The 27,875-nt window shown below is 37.6% G+C and overlaps 1 protein-coding gene and 1 long non-coding RNA gene across 6 annotated transcripts in view; one reads left to right on the top strand and one right to left on the bottom strand.

Annotated features, from left to right (window-relative positions):
* Positions 1-27,875, top strand: part of FOXJ3 (forkhead box J3) — a 141,841-nt gene that overhangs the window by 10,375 nt on the left and 103,591 nt on the right. For 4 of the 5 annotated variants that reach the window (XM_038557690.1, XM_038557691.1, XM_038557694.1 and 1 more), the window contains exon 2: positions 13,232-13,292. In XM_038557690.1, the coding sequence (XP_038413618.1) occupies positions 13,232-13,292 (61 nt within the window). Of the gene's footprint in view, positions 1-1,777; positions 1,910-2,438; positions 2,577-13,231; positions 13,293-27,875 lie in introns of those variants that run through there. The other variant, XM_038557693.1, reaches the window with a different exon arrangement.
* On the bottom strand, positions 1,401-27,739 carry LOC111098936. The gene is made up of 3 exons (XR_005370057.1): positions 26,824-27,739; positions 24,246-24,328; positions 1,401-2,483 (listed from the first exon to the last, which is right to left on the bottom strand). It is a non-coding gene; the product is annotated as an uncharacterized LOC111098936 (long non-coding RNA).

Consider the following 27,875-nt stretch of genomic DNA (forward strand, 5'->3'; position numbering starts at 1 on the left):
TAAGATCTGCTTGTATGCTACCATATCACTGGCATGTTTCTAATAAGAAAAACCGCTTGTTAGTGCTTCTTTAAGGTACTGTTTTCTTTCTTTCTTTTTCTTTTTTAAGATTTTATTTATTTAAGAGAGAGAGAGAGTGAATGAGAGCACAAGCATGGGGGAGGGGGGGATCAGGGCAGAGGGAGAGGGAGAAGCTGGCTCTCTGCCGAGCAAGAAGCCTGATGTGGGGCTCAATCCCACGACTCCGGGATCATGACCTGAGCTGAAGGCAGGCTCTTAACCAACTAAGCCATCCAGGTGCCCCATAAGGTGCTGTTTTCATTCAGGGACATTGGACTCATTAATTTCTCTGACTTGTTGCTCATTTATTCACTGTTTGTGCTATGTCCTGGGCATTCTACTAAATGCTGGGGAAACAAGTAGAAGACAGGGTTCTTGCCAGCAAAGACTACAGCTTTTAGTTTGAGAGAGAGACTGCAGAGAAAACCTCTGTTATGTAGAGGTATCTTCTTCTCTAGTTTTTTATTTTGTTTATTTTTTTTTTCTCTAGTTTTTAACTAAAAAGCCAGAATGGCTACCTTTGGTTTTTGAAGAACTTAATGTATTTAGTGGTGTCTGTAGAGATCTTTAAGAGGAGCGAATGGCTTCATAGTTATTCCTCTGCCTGCAAAATATTCAGTCATCTAAAGAATTTCCTCATCTAAGGAGTATTTTTTTTCCCCCGCTAAGGAACAGTTTTTATTAAGGTAAATGATCTATGCTTTCAGATTAGCTTTGGGAGCAATGTTTTGCTTTTAGATTCTTTTAGAATAGAGACTGTGTCTCTATACTTAGCACTGTAAATGACATTAACAGGCATTATTATATATTCACTATAGTTGTAAGTGAAAGGGTACTTAATGTTTAAGTTTAATTTTAAGATTTTTTTTGGAAGGATTTTATTTGAGAGAGAAAGAGAGTGAGTGAGCGGGAGGAGCAGAAAGCGAGGGAAAAAGAATCTGAAGCAGACTCTGCACTGAGTGGGGAGCTAACTTGGGGCTTGATCCCACAACCGCTATGAGATCGTGACCGGAGTCAAAACTAAGGGTCTGACCCTTTAACTGACTGAGCCACCCAGATGCCCCTGGAATTTTAAAATTGATACAAATCTATTTTATCAAAAGTTTTCTTTTGTCTAAAATAGAAGTAAAGTAGTTCCTAAATTTTAAGAGTTAATCCTTTATTTAGGCCAGTGAGATTTCCCTCTAAAGCTCTTCATACATACTTACTTGGCTACCCTTAGAACACCTATAGTCACTGAACACCTGTAAGGTAGGCTGCATTAGTTCTAATTGAGGCAGCATTTCCTTTAACTTCATCTCTTAGTCCTCTGTGGAACAGTAGAGACCTAGTTTGCGTTCTTTAACAAGATAATCCTTCAAGTATTTCAGTGATTATTCCACAAATATTTCTTGAACACCTGTGCATGCAAGACACTGTCTTGGGCATTATGAGAAATCTGAAGGTAATTAAGAGGCATAGTCTATTTGCAAGGAACTGATACAGAAAAAAAGCCATTGGCTTGTTGAAAAGTGAGTTTTTGCTTATGATCAGAAAAGCTTTGTGGAGGAGATGATATTTGAATTAAGATTAGTGATGGATGTTCTAGGCTGATAGCATAATAAAAAACCTAGAGATATGGGAGCACAATGCAAGTTAGAGGAGTAGCAAGAGGATCACTTGTCTTTTCACAAAGTATCATCCAGAATATTAAAAGTGTTCATTGTATCCCTAGCACTTAGAGAAATGTTTGGCAAATATTTGGGGCTTGGTGAATTTCTGTTGCATGAACAAATGGTTCCAATTGGAAATACTGAATGAACATCCTTCCTGAAGAATCATAAAGCACTTGAGGATGTTGAACACTATGGTAAGTCTGTTAGAGAAAAAAAAGTTCATCTCAAACTTAACTTACCTGACAATGGAATCCTTATTAACTCTTGAAATCCTCTGGAAAATAATATCCTCAGGGTCTCTATGGTTGAGGTGACAAGGAAAGCAGGGAAATGTTTTCTTCTCCATATTAAACACACCCAGTTTTTTCGGACATTCTGCACTTACATTTGGCTTCTAAACTCCTCACTAGGTTGATATCTCTCCCTGCAAGCGTTCTAGCTTGTAAGTGTTATTAAAATGTGACGCTCAAAACAGAGTATAATACTCCAGTTGTGAACCAACCAGGGAAGAGTGCTTGGGACCAGGGCCCTTCCTTGATCTGGATACTATTCTTTTAATGAAGTTTAAGATTGTATTTTGTTTCTTTTTAGCAGCTGAGTCACTCTCTTGGCTCATATTCAGTTCTCATATTAATTTACAAGAAGTTCTTTGAGTAGATTCAGAGAGATTTCCTATTAGTAGAGCTAACAAATGAATGCCGGTTTTCTTCTGATTGAGTCTAGGCTGTTTTCTTCAGAAGTACCAGTCATTCTTAAGCTTCCTGAAATCTGAGAAAGAAAAGAAAAAGAATTAATTGTACAGTGCTGGAGTTGACCAAGTAACAGGAAGGTCCACAAGTGCATTGCTGAGTATTTGCAAAAGTAGGTAAAGTATAATGAATCCTCATATACCCATCACAGGTCTGTCATTAAGCTATTTGCCACATATGCCTCAACAGCCTTCCTTTCCTTTCCTTTCCTTTCCTTTCCTTTGGAAGGGAGGGGAAGGGAAGGGAAGGGAAGGGAAAGGGAAGGAAGGGAAATGGGAAGGGAAAGGGATAAGGGAAAGGGAAGGAACAGGGAAGGGAAGGGAACGGGAAAGGGAAGGGAAAGGACGGAAATGGGAAGGGAAGGGAAGGGAAGGGGAGCGGAAAGGGGAAGGCGAAAGGGAGGAAAGGGAAGGGAAAGGAGGGCAAGGGAGGGAAAGGGACGGTAACGGGCAAGGGAAAGGGAAGGAAAAGGGAAGGGGAACGGAAGGGAAGAAGAATGACAGGGGACAAGTGAATGGAAAGTGTCCGGGCCTGTACTGCCCTTCATGGAAGGGTAATGGCTTGCACTGTCCTTTCCCTTTCCTTTCCCTTTCCTTTCCCTTTCCTTTCCCTTTCCTTTCCCTTTCCTTTCCTTTCCTTTCCTTTCCTTTCCTTTCCTTTCTTTTCTTTCTTCTTATTTTATTTATTTTTTTAAGTCTTAAAAATATTTTGAGAGAGAGAATGAGCCTGGGGGAAGGGTAGAGGGAGAGGGACAGACAGGTTCTCTGCTGAGCAGGGAGCCCCACTCGGTGCTTGATCCCAAGAACCCTGGGATCATGGTCTGAGCCACAGGCAGACACTTAACTGACTGAGCCACCCAGGTGCCCCCAGAAAGGTTAATTTGACATGTACCTGGACCACTAGTAGCCAGCAATCCAATGTTAGAGATAGATGGATACAAAACAACACAAAGCAGATTATTTGCCTTCCAGTGTCATGCGTTGATTATATATTTTTGGTTTTTTTCCTGGAAAATGCTGCCAGTGGAATCTTAACCATTACTTTAGTCATGTATTGATGAGGAACCCCCAGGTGATTCCCTCTTGAATCTATCTAAATTATACTGTTTTTGCTTGGTACTCAGTGTTCCCACTAGCTCCCACCTTTAACAGATGTGGAACTCAAGGCACAACCTCCTTTTTTTTTTTTTAAAAGAAATTTATATAATTGTGCAGAATTTTCATTTTTCAAACAAGATTATTGACATTTTGAGAGCAGAAACCTTGTTATTTTCTGTGTAATATTGGGAAGCTTATATTAATAAGTATTTATGGAGAGTATGGGTACCCATGCTAGTGGTCCTATTCTTGCTTCCTCTTACCCCCCCCCCCCCCCCACACACACACAAGAGTCAGCCAAAGCTTTTGCTAGTTAAAAGTAAATAATCCAGATCTTAGTCTCTTCTCTTAACCCCAGAAGCCTCCTTTAAAAATAAAAGCCCTTTCAGTGGTCTGAATCACAGATGATAGATACGTGGTTTGCATGTGGCCATTTCCCCATCACTTTGTCCATGGCAAACTACTAATTACTGGTTGTTTTTAGACATGACCTCCTCAGAGTAGCACTTCAGGTAGCTATTACCTATTGAACATAATTGGTAAATGATATGAAGCCTTTCTGCTAGCCATGTTGTAAACCAGTAGTTCCTGTGCATCAGAATCAGCTGATATACTTTTATTTAACAAATTCCCTAGGTTTCACCCTAGACTTGAGTCAGGGTTTTTAGTGATGGGATAAAATTTGTTCTTACAATGTTGGCAGTGGTTTGTGGACTGCCTTTGGACCAGACAGGTAATTTTTATTTTGTTAAACAGCTCTAGCAGTGGGAGACTGTAGCTTCCTATCTTTTTGGTTGCAGTACAGTATGACATTCCTCTGGTGATCAGTACATTCTGATGTGTTCAGTTTACTTTTCAGGGATATGGTAGGATCTCTTGCTTTGAATTACACCAGGCAAAGCACATGAATCAAATGCCCAAGATAAAGATACAGGATCCAGAGAGGTGGCATCTTGGCTTTCTAAATATAACTGAGTTTAAATTTAAAGCCTCAAAACCCTTCAGCCTTCTGAAAGCCTATTCTGTTTAGTGAATACCTTTAAAAGTTTAAAGTGGAAGAGTTCAACATTTTTGATTAAGTAAACAATCTTTTGAATTTTTCATATTTCAGTACATTCAATAAAAGTGACTTGAACATAATATTTAATTTCATATACTTTTGTCAGATTTTCCATTAAAAACAAATCTATAAATTGGGAACAAGTTCTTTATTAGACCACATAATAGGATTTTAGGACTGGAAATTGTGGTTAAGTTATTGAGCAGAGTAGAGAGACTGAAGCTTCAGGATTACCCAGTGAGTTAATGACAGACCCAGAAATAGAATCCTGTGTTATTTACTTGGGTTATGATTTAGTTTGAAGAGGGTGGCCTGTGATCTGTTTACATAAATTGCAGGAAGTAAGGTTTGGGGTTTGTAAAAAGCTATATAGTTCTGTGTTGTTTGGCCAAGAAGCTCCTCTCTCCCCCACATTTACCACCTGTTTGATTGACACCAGACCTAAACTATGGAGTTCAGGAAAGAGGCAGTTAGTTCAGACTCCTTAGTCTTAAAACAGTCTTAAAAAGCTAAAAGCTGATTGTTGCTTGGCATGCACTTTTTTTTTTTTTTAATCTTCCGTTATTAGAGAACAACAAGACTTGTCCTTGTTTTAGGAGGAGAGTGGCAGTTAACCTAAGTAGTTGATTTGTAGATACTAGTAGAATTTTCTCTAGAATTTTGTATAAAACTTTTTTTTGTGAACCGTAAGGGTATCTTCATTAAACATGTTTAATTAATAGATGGTGCAGTTTGGAAATAGTGGAACTCACCAGAAAACAAACTTTCCTGAACCACTAATGATTCAGGGGTTATATATTTGAAAATATTGCTGTGGTAGCATTGCTTTCTGGTGAAGTCATTACTTTTTTACTCTACCTTTCCTGTTCCAGTTTGGGGGTGGGGGTGGGGGTGGCTCCTGTGGCACTAGCGAAGGAAGCAGGAACTTAAGAACATTTGTGTGATGGAGTTCTAAACTTCTCTCATTTTTTGAAGCTTTATTGAGATAGAATTCATATACAGTTCACCTGTTTAAAGTGTGAAATTCAGTGTTTTTAATGTATTCACAGGGTTGTGTAAGCATCACTGCAGTCTAATTTTAGAACATCTTCCTCTCTCTGAAAGAAACTCCATACCCAGTCAGTCCCCTTTAGTCCCCTACTCCTCAGACCCTAAGAAACTACTAATCTTATTAAATGTAACCAGTGATCCACAGTCTAACTACTAATATAAATTTGCCTGTTTTGGACATTTGATGTAAATAGAATCATGTAGTCTTGTGACTGCTTTCTTTCACATAGCATGTTTTCCAGGATCATGTTGTAGCATGTATCATTCCTTTTTATTACCAATTACTATTCCACTGTATGGATATAGCATATCTTACTTATCCATCAACTAATGGGCATTTGGATTTTTACTTTTTTGCTGTTAAGATTTAATGCTGCTATGAACATTTGTGTATAGATTTTTCTATGCATGAATGTTTTCATTTCTTTGGTATATACCCTAGGAGTGGAGTGGCTGTGTCATATGGTAACTGTTTAACTTTTTAGTAAACTGCTCAACTGTTTGTGAAGTGGCTGTGCTCTTTTACATTTCCACTAGCAATATATAAGTTTCAGTTTCTCTACACCTTTGCAACACTTGTTATTGTCTATTTTTTTTTATTATAGTTATCCTGGTGAGTATGAAGTGGTATCATTGTGGTTTTGATTTGCATTTCCCTGATGATTAATCTTTTCATGTGCTTAATGGACACTTACAGATCTTAGTAACTTTTATCTTTGCCCTTTTATTTTTGCAGTCAGATGCTCTACCCATGAGCTGTATCTCCAAATTTTTGCCCACTTTAAATTGTGTTACTTTTTTATTATTGTGTTTTAAGGGTTTTTCATATATTCTGGATACTTGTTTTTCTAACTGCAGATTGGTCCTAAATTATTTGCCTTGAAGTAGCGAGAGGTAGTTGATGGATGCAGATTTTATTTAAAAGGTCTAGTGAGTTTTCAGTCAGATTTTGTTCTTAGTTTACCTGGACTCTCTTTTTTCACTGCTTGTGGAACCTGTTCTATTCATTTATTGAACAAACATGACAGTTAACTATATACTAGGTTCTGGGGATGTAACAGAATGAAACAAACTTTTTCTCTGCTTTCCAGTGGGAGAGAAACAGTAAAACAGGTCATATCTGTTGGTGATCAGCTGTAAAGAAAACAGGGTAATGGGGGATGCAGTGTGATGAATGTTGTAACATATTCACCTTCTCTGATTCCTTAATCTGTTCCTCTCTGACTGCTTGACCTTATTGCATTTCCCATTTATTTTCATTTTGTTCAATTTGTAGCTAAACCTGTATTTTAGCTACAAACCCAGTCTTAATTCTTAACCCTTTTGCAGTCTATTTTTTTTTTTGTTTTCACTAGGACACAAAATCTACCCTCTTACTATTAATTCTCTTTTAATAAAAGCCAATATTCTGTTTTCATCATGTGTCCATCTTAACATGTAGCATTATTGCTTTTCCTGTGCATTAAATCACTTGCAGCGATCTCCGGTACAATTTTCTTAAAAAAAATTTTTTTTTTTAACTAGTTCCTCTTCTCTTAATTATCAGAGCTCTCCAAAGTTATGTTTGGCCTCTCGTTTTCCTTTAATACTCCCGTGGTGAATTGATCATTCTCACATGATTTTTTTTTTTTTTTTAAGTTTTATTTATTCATGAGAGACAGAGAGAGAGAGAGAGAGGCAGAGGGAGAAGGCAGGCTCCTTGCAGGGAGCCTGATGTGGGACTCAATCCCTGGACCTGGGATCACGCCCTGAGAGAGAGAGAGAGAGAGAGAGAGAGAGGCAGAGGGAGAAGGCAGGCTCCTTGCAGGGAGCCTGATGTGGGACTCAATCCCTGGACCTGGGATCACGCCCTGAGATGAAGGCAGATGCTCAACTCCTGAGCCACCCAGGCGTCCCAATTCTCACATGATTTTAATTGCTTTCTGGAGCATAGGACTCTGAGATCTCACTTTTTAGCTCAAGCTGCTCCAATACCTTCAGGTGGAGGTGAGATGGGCAGCTTATGGCTACTCAGCAGGATTCTTTTCCCTTTACTCCATCCTCTGGCAGATTTCTTTTGTTCAGGCTGATTAAGATAGGTAATTTCTTTGACTGCAATAATAATTACCTGTGACTAATGGTATAACAAGTCACAATGCTCAGTTAAGTAATATGAGTCAAAGGGGTTATTCCTTCATGGATGCTAGTGAATTTTATACTTTCAAGTCTTTTATTAGACAGGCCTAAGTTCAGAAGTAGAAAAAAAAAAAAGGAATAGTCTCTTAACCTCTAGTGCTGTAGCATTTATTTTAAACAAACTTGTAGTTCTTTTTTCTAAGGTTACACTGATGCTTTCATTCAAGCTGTAGTCACTGAGAAACTGAGGCATGAATCTTCTCTTTTGTAGAATAGGAAATTAAGCCTTAGAGAAATTAATAGTACCTAAGGTCACTGTTGGTATTCCAATCTATGTCTTGACTCAAGGTCGTGAATGTTGAGTTCTTTGTAAACTTATAAAGCATTACATCTCTGTGTCAGTGGGAGAGGGAAAATTAGATAAGAATTAGGGAGCTTTTTAAAAATACTTCATCCCATTTCACCTCCTGCTCCTAAATAATGCGTTATTATACTACTGTTAGTCTGATAAACATCTTCCTAAATGTAAATACTTTATAACTCATATATATATATATATTTTTAACTCATATATTTTATTAAAAAATTTAAGTAATCTCTGTGCCTACTGTGGGGCTCAAACTCACAACTCTAAGATCAAGCTCGCATGCTCTACTGAGTTAGCCATGTGCCCCTGTAACTCAATTTAATATACACTTGAAGACTGCTTATCTTAAAAGGAATTCCATAATCTTGTGTTGGTGACGGTATAGAGTACAGTTGCTTCTATTGGAGCATACTCATCAGTGAATGATTCATCTTTACCACTCATTTTCTGGTTGCCATTCTATACAAACCTACTTGTATGTTGGTTTTTAAAGGATTTGGAGAAAATTCTACTAGGTGCTTTTGACACTAGCTCAAACTGTATAAATTATGGATATAAATGAATGAATGAATATATTCAACTATAGCTGGCTTCAGAAATGTGAGTTTGTAATTCAGAGGACACTGGGACTTTCCTGACCGAACTGTAAACTTTAGCCTTATTTTCTTTCCATGTTGCTGGTCATTTGCTGGGTAGAGAGAAGATTGGCAGATGTTTGTTCTTTCAGTTAACCAGCCTAGAGTTCACCATTTAGGAGGAGTAATCTAGATTAAAAATGAATTAAAATTCAGATTAAAAACTGAAACTAAGGCATTGAGGCTAAAGCAAATCAGAAAGATACCTGGGAGCTAGAGTTGGTAGTAAATGGTAACTAATTGGGGGTCCTAAGGTTGTTGATGTTTGGGGGACTCAAAATATAAGATCCTTTTCCCTGGCCTGAGGAGGGAATTTTGAACTGAGGAGTTTAACGAGAACCAACAGAAGAAAAAAAGTTATTTTTTATTTTTTTATTATTTTTTAAGATTTTATTTATTCATGAGAGACAGAGAGGCAGAGACACAGGCAGAGGGAGAAGCAGGCTCCATGCAGGGAGCCTGATGTGGGACTCGATCCTGGGGACTGCAGGATCACGCCCTGTGCCGAAGGCAGGTGCTAAACCACTGAGCCACCCAGGGATCCCAAAATTACTGTTTTTAAATATAGTTTTTTATTGAGCTACAAACTCACATACCATAAAGTTTCCATTTTAAGGCATATAATTGGGTGATTTTATACTGAAGGTTTTTTTTTTTTTTTAGAGATTTTTATTTATATTTATTTGAGAGAGAAAAGAGGGAGAGAATTAGCACTAGTGGAGGGAGGAACAGTGGGAGAGGGACAAGCAGACTGCCACTGAGCGTGGAGCCCAATGTGGGGCTTGATCCCATGACTCTGAGATCATGACTGAGCTGAAACTAAGGGTCAGACACTCAGTTGACTGAGCACACAGGTGCCTCTATACTAAAGGTTTTTATTCACAAATTTGTACAATTGTCACTGCTATTGAGTGCCAGAACACTTTCATCATTCCAAAAAAAAAAAAGCCTGATAGAAGTGTCCCCCCCCCCCCCCCCCCCCCCCCCGCCGTTCCCTCATCTTCTGGTCACTACTAATCTGTTTTCCAAATATGTGATCTATTGTGTCTGACTTCTTTCACTTAGCATAAGGCTCTCAAGGTCATCCATGTTGTATCTTGTAACAGGTCTTCATTCCTTTTTATGACTGAATAATATTGTATATTATATGAATATTGTATACCACAATATACCAAATGTGGTATACCACATTTCATTTATCCATTCATAAGTTGAACATTTGGTTTATTTCCACTTTTTGGCCATTATAAGTAATAACTGCTATGAAAATTTGTATGCAAGTTTTTGCACATATATGTTTTAAATTCTGTTGGGCATGCACACACATGTACCTGCGTGAGTGTGTCCATCTATCCATCCCCAAGAGGATTTCTTTTCTATAAACACATACATACATATGTGTGTAGGATTGAATTGCTGGGTCATATGGTAACTTTTGGAGGAGTTAACTTTGTTTTTGCTAAAGCTGATGTTGTAGAATATTACAGAATGTGATTTAGATTTTAAAGTCAAGTGGGCTGGCTCACTCTCCATTCTTTTATCCCTACCTACGAATCTAGACCATGGGACAGCCCATCTGATACGTAGATTGTTAGGGTCAACAGATCAGTGCATCCAGATCACTCACTGCCTGTGGAGTCCTGATGTAGAGTCCCGAGTTAGCTCTACCCAGTAATCAAGTTACTTACCTCTTCGGTGGGGAGTGGGTTAAGAGCTCAAGAGTGTTTAGAGAAGTCATTTCTCATAGAAATCAAAAAATGGAAAGAGGTGTTCTGTTTTAACAAAGGCAAAGAAAGGAGTTAGGCTAAAAGGCCATTCTTAAGTAAAAGGACTTATGTCATTTTATGATAGGAACTTTATTAAAGAAAGATGATCATTTTTGCTTTGGAAAGACAGATTTGTTTTTTCCAGGATGGAATGTTGTTAGATATTTATGTTCGGAGATAGGAGATTGATCCCTGTTAGAGATACAGATTTGAGAGTCATACAGGTAATTGAAACAGAGGAGTAGTTAATCACTCATAAAGTAAAACAGAAAAAAAAAAAGGCTTTAGTAGGGTTGCCTGGGTGTCTTAGTGGTTGAGTGTCTGCTTTTAGCTCAGGTTGTGAACCCTGGGTCCTAGGATTGAGTCCGCATCAGGCTCCCTGAAGGGATCCTTCTTCCTGTGCCTTTGTCTCTGCCTCTCTCATTGAATAAGTAAATAAAATCTTTTTTTTTTTTTTTTTTTTTTAAGGGTCTAGTAATTACCATATCTGGAGATCTTTGAGGTTTTGGTTCTGTAAACTGATACTTCAGCTTTATCTTATTCTAAGGTGGCTTGTTTCCTTTTGTGTTTTTTTTTTTTTTTTTTTAATTTATTTATTCATGAGAGACATAGACAGGGATAAGCAGGCTCCCTGGAAGAGCCGGATGCAGGACTTGATCCCAGACTCTGAGATCACACCCTAAACCGAAGGCAGATGCTCAACTGCTGAGTCACCCAGGTGTCCCTCCTGGGTTTTGTGATACCCCCCTTCTGGGTTTTGTGATTTTTGATTGTGAATTTATTTATTTTGGTACCTTATCTGGGAGTTCTAGGCCTAGATCAAAGGCAGATTCCCCAGAGAGGATTTGCATTTGTTTTTCTCAAGGACAGGTGGGGAATAATACCATTCTAGGACTACTGTAAACAGAATTCTAAGTATGAAGCTTTTTAAACCGTGAGAGGGGAGAGTCAGCTTAGGTGAGAGTCAGCTTAGGTGAGAGTCAGCTTAGGTGAGAGTCAGCTTATGATTATCAGTATCAGGGGAGATACTGGTTTACTGCAATCATAGGCCCCCATCCCCTGGCTGGCACTCAGTGCCAAGGGTAAGCAAGCAAGTTTTCCTTGCTATCTCTTGGGTACCTGGACTTTGCCTCTTGTACCTTGGGCCCCATTAGGCCTTCTAAGTGCAAGCTGAAATTCATAGGGTTTGGCACAATGCCTTGAAGGCGAATGAAAGCTGGTTTCAGTTCCCTGCATACTTCTTTAGTTTCTCTGTTATATTTAGTTTTTAGGCCTTGATCAGATGTTATTTTCCTTCAGGATTATTGATTAATTTTTAAAGATTTTGGAAGATTTTATCCAATGTTTGTAATTTTCAGTGACATGTTGATTAAGCTATCTATTCTGTCATTTTGGCAGGAATAGAAGTGCCTTGTCTCTCTCTAGTGTATGCAAGAACAAATAGATGCAAGGAATTCATTCAGCCTCTAGCTTAAAGGTTATAACCTTGGGACAGAATCTAATGTTTTGTTTGGTCCACATTGTATTTAGAAAAGAAAAATCAGGAGAATGCAAATAAAATTTTGGATATCTTGCTTATCTTGAAAAATTAGTTCTTAGAATATTGGGTTTGCAATTAATTCTCCTTAGCAGCAATTGGCTGGAACTGGGAATAGCAGCTGATCCATCTCCTTCAGTGTGAACATGTTCTCTTTAGTTGTACACACTCTCCACTATTTGTGCAGTGTATACATATGTTTATGCTTATGCCCATTCCAAGTTCTCTCATTCATGTTACCTGTAGACATTTGTGGATCATCCTTGTGCCCGGTAGTAGTACTAATAGACAACATTACATTTGTTCATTGATTTTAATTCTAACAACAAACCTGGAATTTATCCCTGATGAGTAAATAGAATTATGTAGGCAGTATTTATTCCCAAGTTACAGATGAAGAATCTTAGGTTCAGTGAGGTTACATAAATTCTTTAAGGTCTTTTAGTGTCATAGTTAATTTTTTTTATAAGATTTTATTTATTCATGAGAGAGAGAGAGAGAGAGAGAGGCAGAGACACAGGCATAGGGAGGCAGAGGGAGAAGCAGGCTCCATGCAGGGAGCCCGAGCGGGACTTGATCCTGGGACTCCAGGCCCACTCCTTGGGCCAAAGGCAGGCACTAAACCGCTGAGCCACCCAGGGACCCCCATAGTTGATTTTGAACCTAGAGTTTCTTATTCAAAACTCCTGTTTGAGTGCTATTTTTAACTTTAAGTGATGGAACTGTTCTTTCTTCAGGTGAAGTCTTAAGTCCAGTATAAAAGAAATCAATAAAGATAACACTGTTTTGACTGAAGAGTAGATGGTATAGGGGACAATTATGTGAGGATGGGAACCTGCAATACTCATTATTATACTCTCTGTATAATATTTAGCATAACAAGTTGTTGAATTTTATGTTTTCAGCTCCTTTGGAGTTGGAATTATAGTGTGTTTTTCTTATGCTTCCTGGTATGTCTGTCTTCAGTATAATTCCTCTCATTGTATAATAGCATTTTTGATTCATGAAAGTATGTGTTCAGGTAGAGTTGAATATTTTAGCCTTCTATTTGTTTTCAGAGTGTTTTAATTAGAAATGAATCTTATTTATAGTTTAATATACTTTGGAGCTTCTGATAACTAACTTTTCTTTACTTTTCAGATTCTCTTTGTGGCCAGATGGGTTTGTATGGACAGGCTTGTCCATCTGTAACTTCATTAAGGTGAGTGCTCTTCTTTTCCTTACTGGAATGTGTAATATTTTAAAAGTTCATCTGGTCAGGTCATATTAGAATGAATTTCAAGGTAAGGTTCGTAATAAAATATTGTTTTGTCAGTGCTATTTGATGGGTTGGGAGATATTTTTGTGTATGGAGATATTTGTAGTAATGGGATTTGGATTTTAATTTTCAACTACTTAATTTACGTATGTTCTTATACATGGAATAACAAAATTTTTATACTTTTTTTAAAAAAATTATTCTGCTTTCTACTTGTTTTAATTAGAAAGTATACAGTAGAGTTTGATTGCTTTTGTAGCAGATTAAATAAGACTAGTTTTATCTATTTTTATCTCTTTCTAAATCATGATATAAATATACCGAGATTATCCTCACTTATAGTAAATAAGTAAGGCTTAAAAAGTAGAAACTAAGTTGTATATAATCCAGTAGTCTTAGGTTTTTTGAAGTTGCTAAATCCTTTTTACAAATTAAATCTTACGTGAAATCCTGTGAATAAAAGCATACAGGACTTTTTGTTTGCTTATTAGGTTTTCATGTTCTACCCTCACAATTGCCCCTGAGGTATTGTTGCAGTTCCCAGAGCACAGTTTGAAAAAATAACCTAAATCTAGTCTGTTAATTGAAATCTTTCAGACTAGAATGTGAACTGTTAATGGTAGCATGTCCTGGTTACAAGTAACTGCTGGAGCAGTATCATGTATTTCTTTGGTATATTGAGCACCTGGGTATGTTGTTGGGCACTATTCTAAATGCTGACTACAGCAGTGAACATAACAGATAAAAATCCTATAATCATGGAGCTGCATTCTGGTGAGGGGATAATTAATAAACAAGAAATATCTGTTAGTATATATAGTGCCAGAGCAAGCACAAGAAGCATGTTAGTGACAGTGATGAGGGCTAAGTGAAAAAATAGTGAAGGGGAATGGGAAATAATAGGGTTGTGTGTCATTTTAGTCAAGGAAAGCTTTACTGAAAATGTGATATTTGAAAACCTGAAAGAGTGATGGATTCTTCCATTTGGGGTATATGGAATATGAACATTCCAGGCAGAGGGAATCCAGGAACTGATAGGCTTGAGACTTGCCTTGTGTTTTGGAAGACTAATGAAGAAGTCAGCATGGCTAGAACAGAGTAAGTGATGAAGAGAGTTGGGAATGCCCAGTTTTGGAGGGCAGAAGGAGAGAGAGGAGAGATAAAAAGCTGTTAGAGCTATGAATGTGAAGTTAGGGAATCCTAAGGCTTGAAAGCAATTCTGGTGGTCTAGAATGCCACAGAAGAAAAATGAATTTGCATTTTTAAAAAAGATTTTCTGTATATTTGGCAGAGCAAGTGAGAGAGCAGGGGCCGGGGCAAAGGGAGTGGGAGGAGCAGGCTCCCCACTGAGCAGGGAGCCTGACACGGGGCTTAATCCCAGGACCATGACCTGAGCTGAAGGCTGACACTTAATCGCTTAGTCTACTGAGCCACTTAGGTGCCCCTGAATTTGCATATTTATGTACTTGAATTTTCAGCAGGCCAACGCTGGCTATCCTTTGCTTCAGTAGAAAAGCTTTACTCTGCCATTATGGCACTTCTTTCCCTGAGAATGCATCTCCAGCTTATCATGGAAATAGATGGAGAGGTTGCTTTTCTACTTTGCTAGAGTGTATGTGTCCTCTGTCCATACCTCCAGATGAGGGACACCTATATAGCTCTGAAAAGAACCTTTTAAAAAAAGAGACTATCATCATTTCTTTTTTTTTTTTTTTTTAAGATTTTAAAATTTCTTTATTCATAAGAGTCATAAAGAGAGGCAGAGACATGGCAGAGGGAGAAGCAGGCTCCTCACAGGGAACCCAATGTGGGACTTGATCCCACGACCCTGGTGTCATGCCCTGAGCCAAAGGCAGACACTCAACCACTGAGCCACCCAGGTGCCCCTATCATCATTTCTTTGATTTCCAAAGCTGCTTTGGAACTAATTGACTTAATAGTGCTCAGAATGATGGGAGGAGTCATTTTACCCCCCTCCCCTTTTTAATATTTAAAACTTTGAATATGGTTATATTGGGATATTTTGGAGACTTTGATCTACTGATTAGACTTCCTAAAAGATATTTTAGTTGTGAGATATGCTGAAATAATCCTATACTAAAGTCATTGAGATTTTAAACCTCTTTGAGTATTTATGTGTAGGCTTAAGCCTATATGTGACATTGGGTTAGGAATAATGTATATCTAACTTCTGTGCTTGGTAGAATTATAGAATTGGAAGGAATGATGAAAGAAAAGAACTGTATGTTATTTGATCATTTGTAATATTGTATTATAATTCTTGTGCATAATATTCTAGAATCAAATTTTTTTTGTGCATATAGCTATACCTTTAGCATTTAATTAGTACTCTGTGGTGTCTGAGTTGGATTATTTAGTATCCTTATATACATCTTTCATTTTTGTAATATTCTGTATGGTCCATCTATGAAGCATGAGTTCCTATTCTTAAATGTGTTAGGGTAGAAAACTGTTGCTTGTCGTTGGTTTTTTTTTTCCTTTTTTTTGGCAACTGGAAGCAAGTATAACTTAATGATATAAAGAAGAGGAGAAAAGAAAGACTATTTTTTTTGATGGTGGCGATAGGGGAGGAATCTGGATTACTGAAACCACAATGAACTTTAGTTTACTTTTGCATAGTCTTCTCCAAACCAGAAATGGCCTCCCTTGTTGCTTAACCAACTGAGCACCCAGGCACCCCTAAACAAGTTACTTTTGACACTTCTTTGCTTGTTATTATGGGTAGCATTGAATTTTAACAGAACTTACTGTAACAGTATTATATTCTATATAATGAGCCTTTTTTTTTCTTTTAAATCAGTCAGGTCCCAGTTAGAGGGCAGAAACCACACCGTTTGTTTGAACAGAGATTTTTCTTTTTGAAGATTTTATTTATTTATTTGACTGAGAGAGAGAGGGAGAGAAAGTGCACAAGTAGGCAGAGCAGCAGCCAGAAGGAAAGAGAGAAGGAGCAGGGAACCCGATGTGGGGCTTGATCCCAGGACTCTGGGATCATGACATGAACCAAAGGCAGACACTTGAGCCACCCAGGTGCCCCTGAATAGAGATATTTTAACAAAATGTTAAACAAAATGATTTAACAAAATCATTTACTAGATATAAAGTTGTTAAGTAGGTAACAAAGGATAAAAATAAAACTATCATGGAGAGAGACACTTCAAGAAGCATCTATCAGCACCAAGGGCTTAGAGACTAAAGGGAAAACCTAGAGACTTAGGAGGAAGGGTTCTGTAGAATCAAAGCTCAGACCTCTGAGGAAAAGACACTACATGGCTGGTGCTGGTGTCTGAGCTCAAAAGAAGGGTCCCACAGGTTTGAGCCTCAGACCTTTGAGGAGTGGGCATTGACTGGACTTGGTGTCTTTCACAAGTCTTGGGAGAACTATAACCTGGATTCACTTCTACTATGGGAGGATATGCTGTTATAGGAATGAGGAAATCTTTGCTGGGGTAAAGCCCAAAGAACAGACAGGAAGGCACCAGTATCTTTTTCCTACTCTGGGGTTTCAGTCCATCTTGAAATACTGGCTCTTGGCAGCCTGAGAGACAACCACCTGGCAAAGTGCAAACATGGTTTGCAGAATCCCAGTTTCAGCATCATTAAGGCAGATTGGAAAGAAGGGTGGGAGTTTGGAGCTGAGAGGCAATAACTTAATAACTTGTTCCAGCTAACTACTGAGAAGTAGGGTATAAAAAGATGCTTTTTCAGATCTGTTTTGCAGCCAGTGTTTATCTGATTTTAGTAGAATACTTACATGTTGCTAAAAGAAAAAATCCTAATTTTGTAAATCATGTGAAATTATATTAAAATTTGATATAAGATTCACAGTGATTCTTTGCAATCTGAATCTATTGCATTCATATCCTGAGTTTGGATAGTAAGAGTCTAGATAGTGAATAGTGCATCCTCTCCATCTGTTCAATTCCTCAGTTTTGGATAACAAGAATGAGAATTCAGATGATGATTGATATGGTTTCTATTAAACAATAGAATCTTAAAAATTTAGCAGAATCTGCTTGGTTCCTGAGTTTGTATAAGATAGATTTAGGGCAGTCCGGGTGGCTCGGCAGTTTAGCGCTGCCTTCAGCGCAGGGCCTGATCCTGGAGACCTGGGATCGAGTCCCATGTCGGGCTCCCTGCATGGAGCCTGCTTCTCTCTGCCTGTGTCTGTGCCCCTCTCTCTCTCTCTGTGTTTCTCATGAATAAATAAATAAAATCTTTTGAAAAAAAGTATAGATTTGAGTCCTGAGATGTACCTGTATTTTATTTCTAATTACAGAGTAAGAACGAAAGCTTACCAAAAAAGTAGAAACTTTCCTTGACATTTCCTTTATGTAGACAAGTAAACACATATGTGTATATAACCTACTTCTTTTGCATGTTGTAACAATAGATTATTATAATTTGGTTTGATTAAAGCAAAATAAAATTTGATGTTTCTTTAGACTTGTTTAGTTGAGGCCCTTTATGTATTTCTGCATAGAGGATTGATTTTACAGTTCCCATGTATATAAATCTTGGGACACTGGTGGTTTTCAGTAGCACTATAAGTAGTTTCTGGTGACACCACCTTCTACATGAGATCTCGTTTTTTCTTTTTTTTTTTTTTTTTCCTATTTTTACCCGAATTTTTGCACTTTTTCCTTTTTGTTAGGCTTCTCCCTTAAAAATTATTTATTTTAGAGAGTGTGTGTGTACTTGCCTTTGTGACCTGGGGGAGGGACAGAGAGGGGGAGGGAATCCTCAGGCAGACTCTCCACTGAACACAGAGCCCAACATTGGGCTCCATCCCACGACCCTGAGATCATGACCCTGTCAAAATCAAGAGTTGGCCATTGAACTAACTGAGCCACCCAGGGTACCCTTTTATGCTTCTCCCTTAAAGATGCCTTTTATTATTGATCCAATCTGTCTGTTTAGGATATACTAGGAAACACATACGGATATTTTAGCACAGGAGAACCTCATGTGTTAGTGTCCCAGATAAATTTCCTGTCCATCTGTTTCCTCATTTCTCTTCTCTTGATATTGATGACCTTACTATTTATTTAGAATGACCAGAAAAGGGTGGATTTATTTTAAGACCTCTTATTGCCTTATTTCTAGTAACAGGCTTGGTATTAATAAGGCAGCTCTGGTATATAGTCTTAGAATTAGGTAAATACAGGCCTAAGTTTCTGCCACGAATTACCCATATGATCTTGGAAAGTTATTTCACTTTTCCCAATTTTGCGGTAACAGGGTTGTTAATGCTTATCTCACTGGTCCGTTAGGATTCGTGGGATTAAATATATACATAAGTCACCTGGCGTATTTTTTCTTTTCTCTTTTTCAATAGTAGAAAGCAAAAGGGATCATCATTTTTAGAATAAAAGAGGGCAGATTTGTATCCTTTGCTGTTAGCTCAAGAACATGAGAGATTTCCTCTATTTGCTCTGAATTCTTAGATTCTAAAGTAACTGCCAGTAGTGTTCAAGTTTGCAGCAGGCCTTCAGGCTAAGGATGTTGCTGACATTGAATATTATATGTTTATTATATTTATAATTTTACGCTATTAGGTCTCTCCCACACAGTGGCAAAAATAGCCATTGTTTATCCTTGTTACCACGTTTATCAAGCTTTTTGGGGGAATTGATAGAATCTATTAATTTGCGTGTTTAGGTGTGGCATATTCCAATTAAATAAAGAGTAATGAGAAACCCTCTCAATTTTGACAATTACAGAGACTTTTCTAAACCATATTTTGAATTTTTCTGGCTTATATTGTAAAGCTTTATTGTCTGATACAGTAGTCCTTAGCCTCATGTGACTATTTAAATTAAATAAAAATAAAAACAAAAAAATCAGTTTTTTAGTTACACTACATTTTAATTACCCAGTAGCTACACACGGCTAGTGGCTATCATACTGGATAGCACACATACATTTTCATTGTTGCAGAAAGTTCTTTTTTTTTTTTTTTAAGATTTATTTATTTATTGAGGGGGTGGGGAGAGACACAGGCAGAGGGAGAAGCAGGCTCCATGCAGGGAGCCCGACATTGGACTTGATCCCGGGTCTCCAGGATCACACCCCGAACTGTAGGCGGTGTTAAACCGCTGCTCCGCCGGGGCTGCCCTGTTGCAGAAAGTTCTATTGGACAGTTCTGGCCTTGAGCATCCTAAATGTAATTTTATCTTTGATCTTAGATGACAGAATGCCCCAGGGCTTCCATTTCTGATTATTAGGTATTGAAGAGTATCACTTGACTAGTCATTGACTTAAGGATATTATTAAAAGTTAACTTTTGCGACTAAATATTGACTTTGATATCTAGCATGTATGGTGTTCTCACTACTAGACCAGGCATTATTTAAGCATTTTAAAATATATTAATTATATCCCTCCAACAGCTCTGTTATAAGGCTGATACCATTGTTGTCTTCATTTCCTAAGTGAGGAATTAGAGATATAAAAGTTAAGCTAAATTGAAGGATATGCAGGGAATGAAGGGACAGAGCTGGGATTCTTATGTAGGCTTTGCTCCAGTGCCCATCCTCTTAATCATGAAGTTCTGCCTCTTGGCTGTCAGTATTCATCATAATTTGAGGCTTTTTCTTAAGATGAGGGATGTCAAAAATATTCTACTTAATTGAGGATACTAGAAAAAATTATAAAAGGGAAATAGGGCAGCCTGGGTGGCTCAGCAGTTTAGCACCACCTTCGGCCCAGGGCGTGATCCTGGAGACCCAGGATTGAGTCCCATGTCAGGCTCCCAGCGTGGAGCCTACTTCTCCCTCTGCCTATGTCTCTGCCTCTCTTTTTCTCTCTGTGTCTCTCATGAATAAATAAATAAAATCTTTAAAATAAAAAGGAAATATCAATTCAGGAAACTGGAGAGAAAAGTAGAAAACTAGTGAATTTACGTTCTCTAAAATTGAAAAAAAAACTTGTTATGAAAGGCAGCAGGTTTTTTTATAGGGAGATGGAGAAATTTGAGTTGTCACGAATTCATGTATGTGGGGGAAATGATATCAGAGGTAATAGGGAATAAAAAGCATCACTGGGTATGTTGGCAAAGTAAAAGAGTTAAGTATAAAATCTGTGCCTGTCAACAGTGTATAAGATAAAAAATAGTACTGAAAAATAAAAAAGTGTTATGATTTGATTTAGTAAGCTTAGTTTAGTCAAACTGCTTGGCTGCAAGTAAAGGAAACTGGCACTGGATATGTTAAACAAAATAGAAAAGAAATTTATTTGTGGAGAATATGGGAGTATTTCACAGAACCAAGGGGATAGTTGGATCTCTTGAGGGGCTAGAACTTAGGTTCTTAGGAACCTAGGCAGTATACTCTCTTCTCTCTTGCTTTTCTCAGACTGTAATTTGTTTCCTCATTTCTACAAACCAACTTTCTTTGCCTTTTTTGGCACATGGCCATCCCATACCTCTCAAGTTCATAGCTGCTTCATTCAGGAGGCCATCTCAAACCTAATTTCAGTCCTAATTCTGAGTTCCTAAGGAGGAAAATTCAGGTGAACAACTTAGGTCAGGTGTCAACCCTGGTTCTCCTCCTTTAATTTGTTGGTATAGATATGACTTTCAGGGCCCTGGGGATGCAGATAACTCTGAGAAAGGGCATGGTGAGCTAAGCAAACTACTGCAGGAAATATCTGATACAAAGCAGCACGTATCCAGTGTTGGGTGAGAAGAGTTAGGATTTCAAGAGAGGATTTTTTTTTAGGATTCAGACCCTTTTCTTGTAGTCATACGGGTAGTGAATGGGAGACTAGATTGCCACCTTCCTTTTAGAATTGTGCATTTGGAACTGGAATCTTGTTCCAGTTCTGTTGACTTTGACAGATACGTATTGAATACATACTCATTATGTGCTTACTATCATTCAAGATTCTCATAGAAACAATAAAAGAAAAGGACAACAGAAAGATTATTTTGCCTCATACTGATGCTTACTTGAGAATCTGAGGGATAGGTGCTTATGGACAGGTCCCTGTTAAAGGTTATGGTGCTGATTGGAGATTTTAAGCTGAGGGACCCCTTTCTTTGCAGTTAACCTTCTTTCTTTCCCTTTTTTTTTTTTTTAAAGGTGTCTAATAGTTGTCATTTGTTGAGTGTCTACTGTGTGCCAGGCATTAACTGTATTCGCGTGTTCCATATATATTTTGTCATTTGCTACTCACAGGAAATCTATGAGACTTACAGGTTTGTTTGACTTATCTAAGGATGCAGTTAATAAGTGGGAGAGTGAGAATTCAATCTTTTTGAGTGACTGGAAAGCCCATACTGGAGGCGCCTATTTGGGTCAGTGGTTGAGCGTCTGCCTTTGGCTCAGCGCCTGATCCTAGAGTTCCGGGATCAAGTCCCACACTGGGCTCTCTGCTTCTCCTTTTGCCTATGTCTCTAGCTCTCTCTCTCTGCATCCTTCATGAATAAATAAGTAAAATCTTAAAAAAAAAAAAAAAAAAAAAAGCCCCATGCTGTTTTCATTACATTGTACTATATTGGAAACTGTGATCTTCATGATGAGTTATAAAATTAAGGTTATATTAGCCATATAACATGGTTCTTAAATTTTTTGGTCTCTCAAAAATTATTTAGCATCCAAAGAGCTTTTGTTTATGTGTTATATCTGTAAAAATTTATTATATTAGGGCTTAAAACTAGGAAAAAATGAAAATACTTATTAATTTACATAAAATAACAGTAAACCCACGATATGCTAATATAGACAACATGTTTTATGAAACATTAACTGTATTTTACAAAACAAAAAAAATGAATAAGATTGGCATTGCTTTACATTTTTGCAAATTTAGAAACTGTTTTAATAGAGACAGCTGGATTCTCATCTCTGCCATTGCGTTCATTCTGATGTGATATCACCCATCACATAGCATCTGAAAAGCTCCATTGTACACTTACGAGAGATGAGAGTGGAAAACACAGATAACATCTCATTATGAAAATTGTTTTGATCCTTCAGATCCCCTGAAAGGGTGTCTGGACAACACTTTTAGGATCACTGAATCAGAGACATGACATGTAGAAGTTGAAGCTGTTTCTTAACATTTTCTGTGCAACATATTTAACCCTAAAAGGTAAGATGGGATTACCTTCCACTATGTCAACCTCTGCCAGCACTGATGCCAAACTACTGGTATAATGTATGGTGAGTTGGAACAGTATGGTTGTAAGAGGTTAGGATAAACACTGAGAGGATGAATTAGTGATATGTGTCACTCAGAGGACTTTTATTATATATACTACATATATATGTGTATATATATATACACACACACACGTATTTTAAAGTAAGTATAAGGAGTATTAATAGCAGATTCTGTATGGGTTTTTAACTTTTTTTAAGAGAGCTCCTATGCACAAGCTCACGAGTGGGGGAGAGGGAGAGAGAGAATCCTAAGCCAGGCGCCAAGCTCAGCACTGAGCCCTACATGAGGCTCTGTCCCAGGACCCTGAACCAAAATCAAGAATTGGACACTTACTGAGCCACCCAGGTGCTCCTGTGTGGGTTTTTTTTTTTTAAGATTTTATTTATTTATTCATGATAGTCACAGAGAGAGAGAGAGAGGCAGAGACACAGGCAGAGGGAGAAGCAGGCTCCATGCACCGGGAGCCCGATGTGGGATTCGATCCCGGGTCTCCAGGATCTCTCCATCTCGCCAAACCGCTGCGCCACCCAGGGATCCCCTGTGTGGGTTTTTAAATAACAGCTAGAAAGGTGACTTCGAGTGTTCTTGTGTTAAAGGGACTAGTGTTCATCAGTCTTTCCAAACTACTCAGAGATTCTAGTAGGTGAGTGAGATTTAAATGTAAAATACAGTATTTACTTGATGACAATGTAGTTGAGTGGTTAATGTCCAAAAATGTTTATTTTTCCTTCTCACATTGTGGAGCAAAAGATACCTTAGATGATAATTATACATACAGTGTGAAAATATCTTTTGACCACATGATCCCTAAGTTTGTACCTTAAATGGAGTTCTAAGAGTATGGCTTGTATGAATTCAGAATACAGTTTTTTGAATCTAATATCATATGTGGGGTAACTTGGAGAGAATCTGGAAAAGAGCAATAAATATATTAGGGTTCCAAATTCAGATACTATTCGAGTAATTCTGGACTTTAAACTTAACAGAAAAAGGAACTCCAAGTTGTGTTAATACTGTACAATACGTGAAGTATCGTGAATAGAATTCTGACCAGTTCTCATTTTCCAAGAGAGAATTTAAAGAATTTTACTTCCCATAGCAAAGGGGATATATATTAGCCAGTTAATAATTTTAATTTTTAAAGGAATTTATTTTTAAAGTAGTCTTTATGCCAAGTGTGGGGTCAACTCATGACCCCAAGATCAAGAAATGCGTGCTCTTATCAACTGAGCCAGTAAAAAATTAAAAAAAAAACAACAACACTCATTGAGTTACATACCTTAGAACAGACTGAGTTAAGTTGTGAACTTTTCTTCCCTTGAAGATCTTAAAAGAATATTGTTGGTCTCCAAAATAGATAATAGCAGGATTTTAAAAAATGACCTACTGAGATTCTTTTTCATCTCTGATTTTATGATAATAGCTCTGAAATCATAGTAGTTTTACAAATGACAGTTGCCTGACTAAATCTCCCAGATTTTTGCTTGAGCTGTGTTGTGAAAATTCTTGGAATTTTAGGAGGGGAAATAGAAGTTGTGAAAGTCATGAGGTTTGAAGAGTGACCTTCTACTATTTGTGTATTGGATTCCTTCTCCTAAATTGATTCCTTCACCTCTATTTTCACTTCAAACCAGTGAGGATTTTTCAGCTTATTTTTTTTAAAAAGGTCATTGCTTATAGGAAGTTTAAAGGCTCAGTTATTCATACCTTGGTGGGGATTAGTTTGATGCTGTCCATTTATTTCCTAAATGGAGCAGAGACCAACTGTCTTGAAGAGGTGCGAGTTTTTACTGAAAGAGAAGATCAAGTAATTATGCATTATATGATACCAACATGGTGGCCAATATTAGAGGCTTAGGGCATGTGAGATGAGAGAACCAAGGTATAGAGGGTAATTAGAAGTATGCCAGATATAAACCATATTGAAATTTTGTCAAGAACAAGCTGATCTTGCACCAGGAAAATGGAAAAGCTTCTTTCTTTCTCCCCCGCCCCACATTACTCCTTTGTCTCTCTGCTCCAAGATATCCAACAGGGGCTTTTTTTTTTTTTAATTAATTAATTTATTTATGATAGTCAAAAACAGAGAGAGAGAGAGAGAGAGAGGCAGAGACACAGGCAGAGGGAGAAGCAGGCTCCATGCACCGGGAGCCCGACGTGGGATTCGATCCCGGGTCTCCAGGATTGCGCCCTGGGCCAAAGGCAGGCGCCAAACTGCTGCGCCACCCAGGGATCCCGAACAGGGGCTTTTATACTCTAAGAACTGTTGAGTTAGAATTCCTTTATGGAATAAATAGGATTTTGTGGTCTGCTTCAGAAATCATCGTCACATCATCTAATTTCTGTGGGGAAGAGTATGTTCTCAATTCTCATATGTAGTCCACAAACAAAAATTTAAAACCTTATCCTTTCTGGGTCACTTTAGTGTAAATAATTGAATGAGGGGCTCATTTCCATTGAGGTGGTTAAATGATTATTTTGTCAGTTAGGGCATGTAAGTCTAAAACTACTGAGTAAGAATGACAATCATTTAAAATTTAGAAAATTCTGGGGCACCTGACTGGTGCGGTAGAGTTCGGTAGAGTTTGCGATTCTTATTCTTGGGGTTGTCAGTTTGAGCCCCACATTGGGTATAGAGATTACTTAAAATCTTATTTAAAAAAATGAAATAAAATTTAGGAAATTCTGAAGAGTATGAATCTGATAATAAAATTGTATGTTAGAAGCTATTCTTAGTACTTTGTATGTATTAACTCATTTAGTCCTCATTTAATCCTCACAGCAATCCTTTGGGTTGGATGTTATTTTTATCCTCATCTTAACAAATGAGAGAACTGAAGACATTTACTTGTGTAAGGTCACATAGCTTAAAGCCAAAGAGTTTGGGTTCTAACCCAGGCAGACTTGCTCAAGAGTCTGTGTTCTTCATTACTAAGTCATATCTAATGTAGGACGCTGTTACTTTGTTGAAATTAAACTAGGAAACTTTGAGTTTGCTGGTATATGAAAACTAAAGTAACACCAGCTACTTTTGCTTGGAAATAGCTTAAATTTTTACCTTTAAATTAGGTAAAAGTAGCTTTAAATTTTTACCTCATTTATAAGATAAAATTTTATTTTTTGTCTTGACTATAAAACATAAAGTCAATCTGTAGATTATTTTATTTCTTTTTAGATTTCTGCCATAAGCTGCCCCTGTGGGTACACAAATATTCATGTGTACTTTCTCCTATATATTGAACTTATTTGTTCTTTCCAAAGGGGAACAACCCAGAGTTTCATCCAGTTATTATAAATAACTGAAAATCTAAGCTCTTTAGGTACACAGTCTTTTTTTTTTTTCCTTTGGTACACAGTCTTTTTCATTAGATCGTAGTGTGGGTTTTTGTGGTTCAAAGTTCTGTAAACCAAAGATGAGTTATTGACGTTCTAACTAATACTAGTGGTAGGGAAGGAATTAGGATAACGGTGATTGAAGCTATTATTCAGAAAAGGGGATTATTAAGTGCATTATAAAATCTTACTGGTTAGGAGTGACAGTGACTCCCTGATAGTATAATACTTGATTTTGTTCTTTGATAGGGCCTCCATTGTCTCCTATGCCTTCTGAAAGTCTTAATCTTGTCCAGTGTCTTCCATAACCACACCTGAGATGGGTATTAGTGAAGATGCCCTTTCTGGGAAATGTACGGCTTTTATAGGTCACTTCTTGTTGATGAATTTGGTTATTATTTTGGAAACTTAAGAGGCTTTTGCAGTCTAGTCTCTTTATCTCTCCCCACCTCCCATACAATTATCTCAAAACACTTAGTTTCTAGATTTTTTGCTGCTTTGATCCAAAGTGCCTGCCCAGACAGAATTTTTCAGTGTGAAGATTGTGCCCTTTGTGCTCTGTTTACCCAGGAATTTCCAGTCTTGTTTTGGTGCTGTGGAACCCCTTCAACAGTCTGGTGAAACCTGTGGATCCATCTCAGAATGATGTCTCAAAATTCACAAAATAAAGTACTTAGGATTACAAAGGAAACCAGTTATATTGAAAGACGATTAGCAAAATATTAACTTTGAAACATAGTAATATGTGCTTTTAACTTACTAAATAAAATATCTATTGGCAAGTCTAATATAATAGCACAATTTTTAAGTAATTAAGTTTAAATTAAAAAAGTTGAGATTCTGCAACATTTGCATGTGAGAAGAATATATTGTGATTTTTATTGGTAGCAAAGTCATAAGTACTATGATTTGTCTAATTTCATAATTAAAAGAAATGCTAAATTTCACTTACAAGTTGGTGGAAATAAAGAGTATTTTTTCACCATCCAAGTTCATTGGCCTCTTCTGGCTTCTGAGGGAATGATGATTCTGATGAGGCCATTTGAAACAATGGTGGAAATCATGGGTGGAAAGACAACACCCTTACGACCTTAGTTTTGTGTGGTAAGGTACCAGTCTTCCCTACTGCCAAGGCTGTAGTTTTGTAGCTACCATTCAATTACTTCAGTTTGCTACTTCAGAAGCAGTTGGTGTTTTTTCAGCTATGCAAGACTTTGAATTATAGGACTATTAGCTTGAATTGCAGGCCATAGGCAGGGAGTTACCCCTCCCTTAGGAAATCTGCATTTTCTCCATCTCTGCTTGCAACTCTGAAGTTTATTTCTCTCTCAGGACTTTAAGTGATAAGAAGCCAGCACATGCCAACATTCTGATTTCTTTTTTCTAGATTTCTCTCCTTGCTATAGCATTAGTTGACATATGGTTTGTTTCAGTTTCTGTAGATGACCACAGTTGACCAAATCCTTCACTCTCTTTTAATAAGGTCACCGGTTTTCCAGCTAGCAATATCAGAATTAATGTTTGCTTCATCAACTCCCTTAAGGGTGCCTTATTTTAGTCTCTGTTACTTGTATCACCCCACTTCCATGTCCCAAATTTCATATTTGTTAAGAATTGAATTCATCTGCTGGTAGATATCTTTTTATAGTAGTTAGACACATAAGAAATCTGGAAGGTAGGCAGTTCAGGGTTTGGATGGCAGCTTCACAATTGTTTCTCAAAAAACTCAGGGACCCGGATTCCTTCTCTCTGTTCCCATATCCTCAGTGTTTGGCTTCCATTTTCAAAGATCACCTTATGATCTAAGATGACTGCTGGAGCAATAGCTCTTGTGTTCACATTGCAGAGAGCAGGCATGGCAAAGAGGTGCAATGCCATCCAGAATGAAATTGAGATTATATTCCTAAGGAAGAACATAAAAACAGATATTAGGTGGCAGTTGATGGTTTCTGCCATAGATCTTACTTCTTGTTGCCTTGAGTGCTAGGTTCTGTAATAGGAGTC

The sequence above is a fragment of the Canis lupus genome, chromosome 15, assembly GCF_011100685.1.
Source record: "Canis lupus familiaris isolate Mischka breed German Shepherd chromosome 15, alternate assembly UU_Cfam_GSD_1.0, whole genome shotgun sequence".
Lineage (NCBI taxonomy): Eukaryota > Metazoa > Chordata > Mammalia > Carnivora > Canidae > Canis > Canis lupus.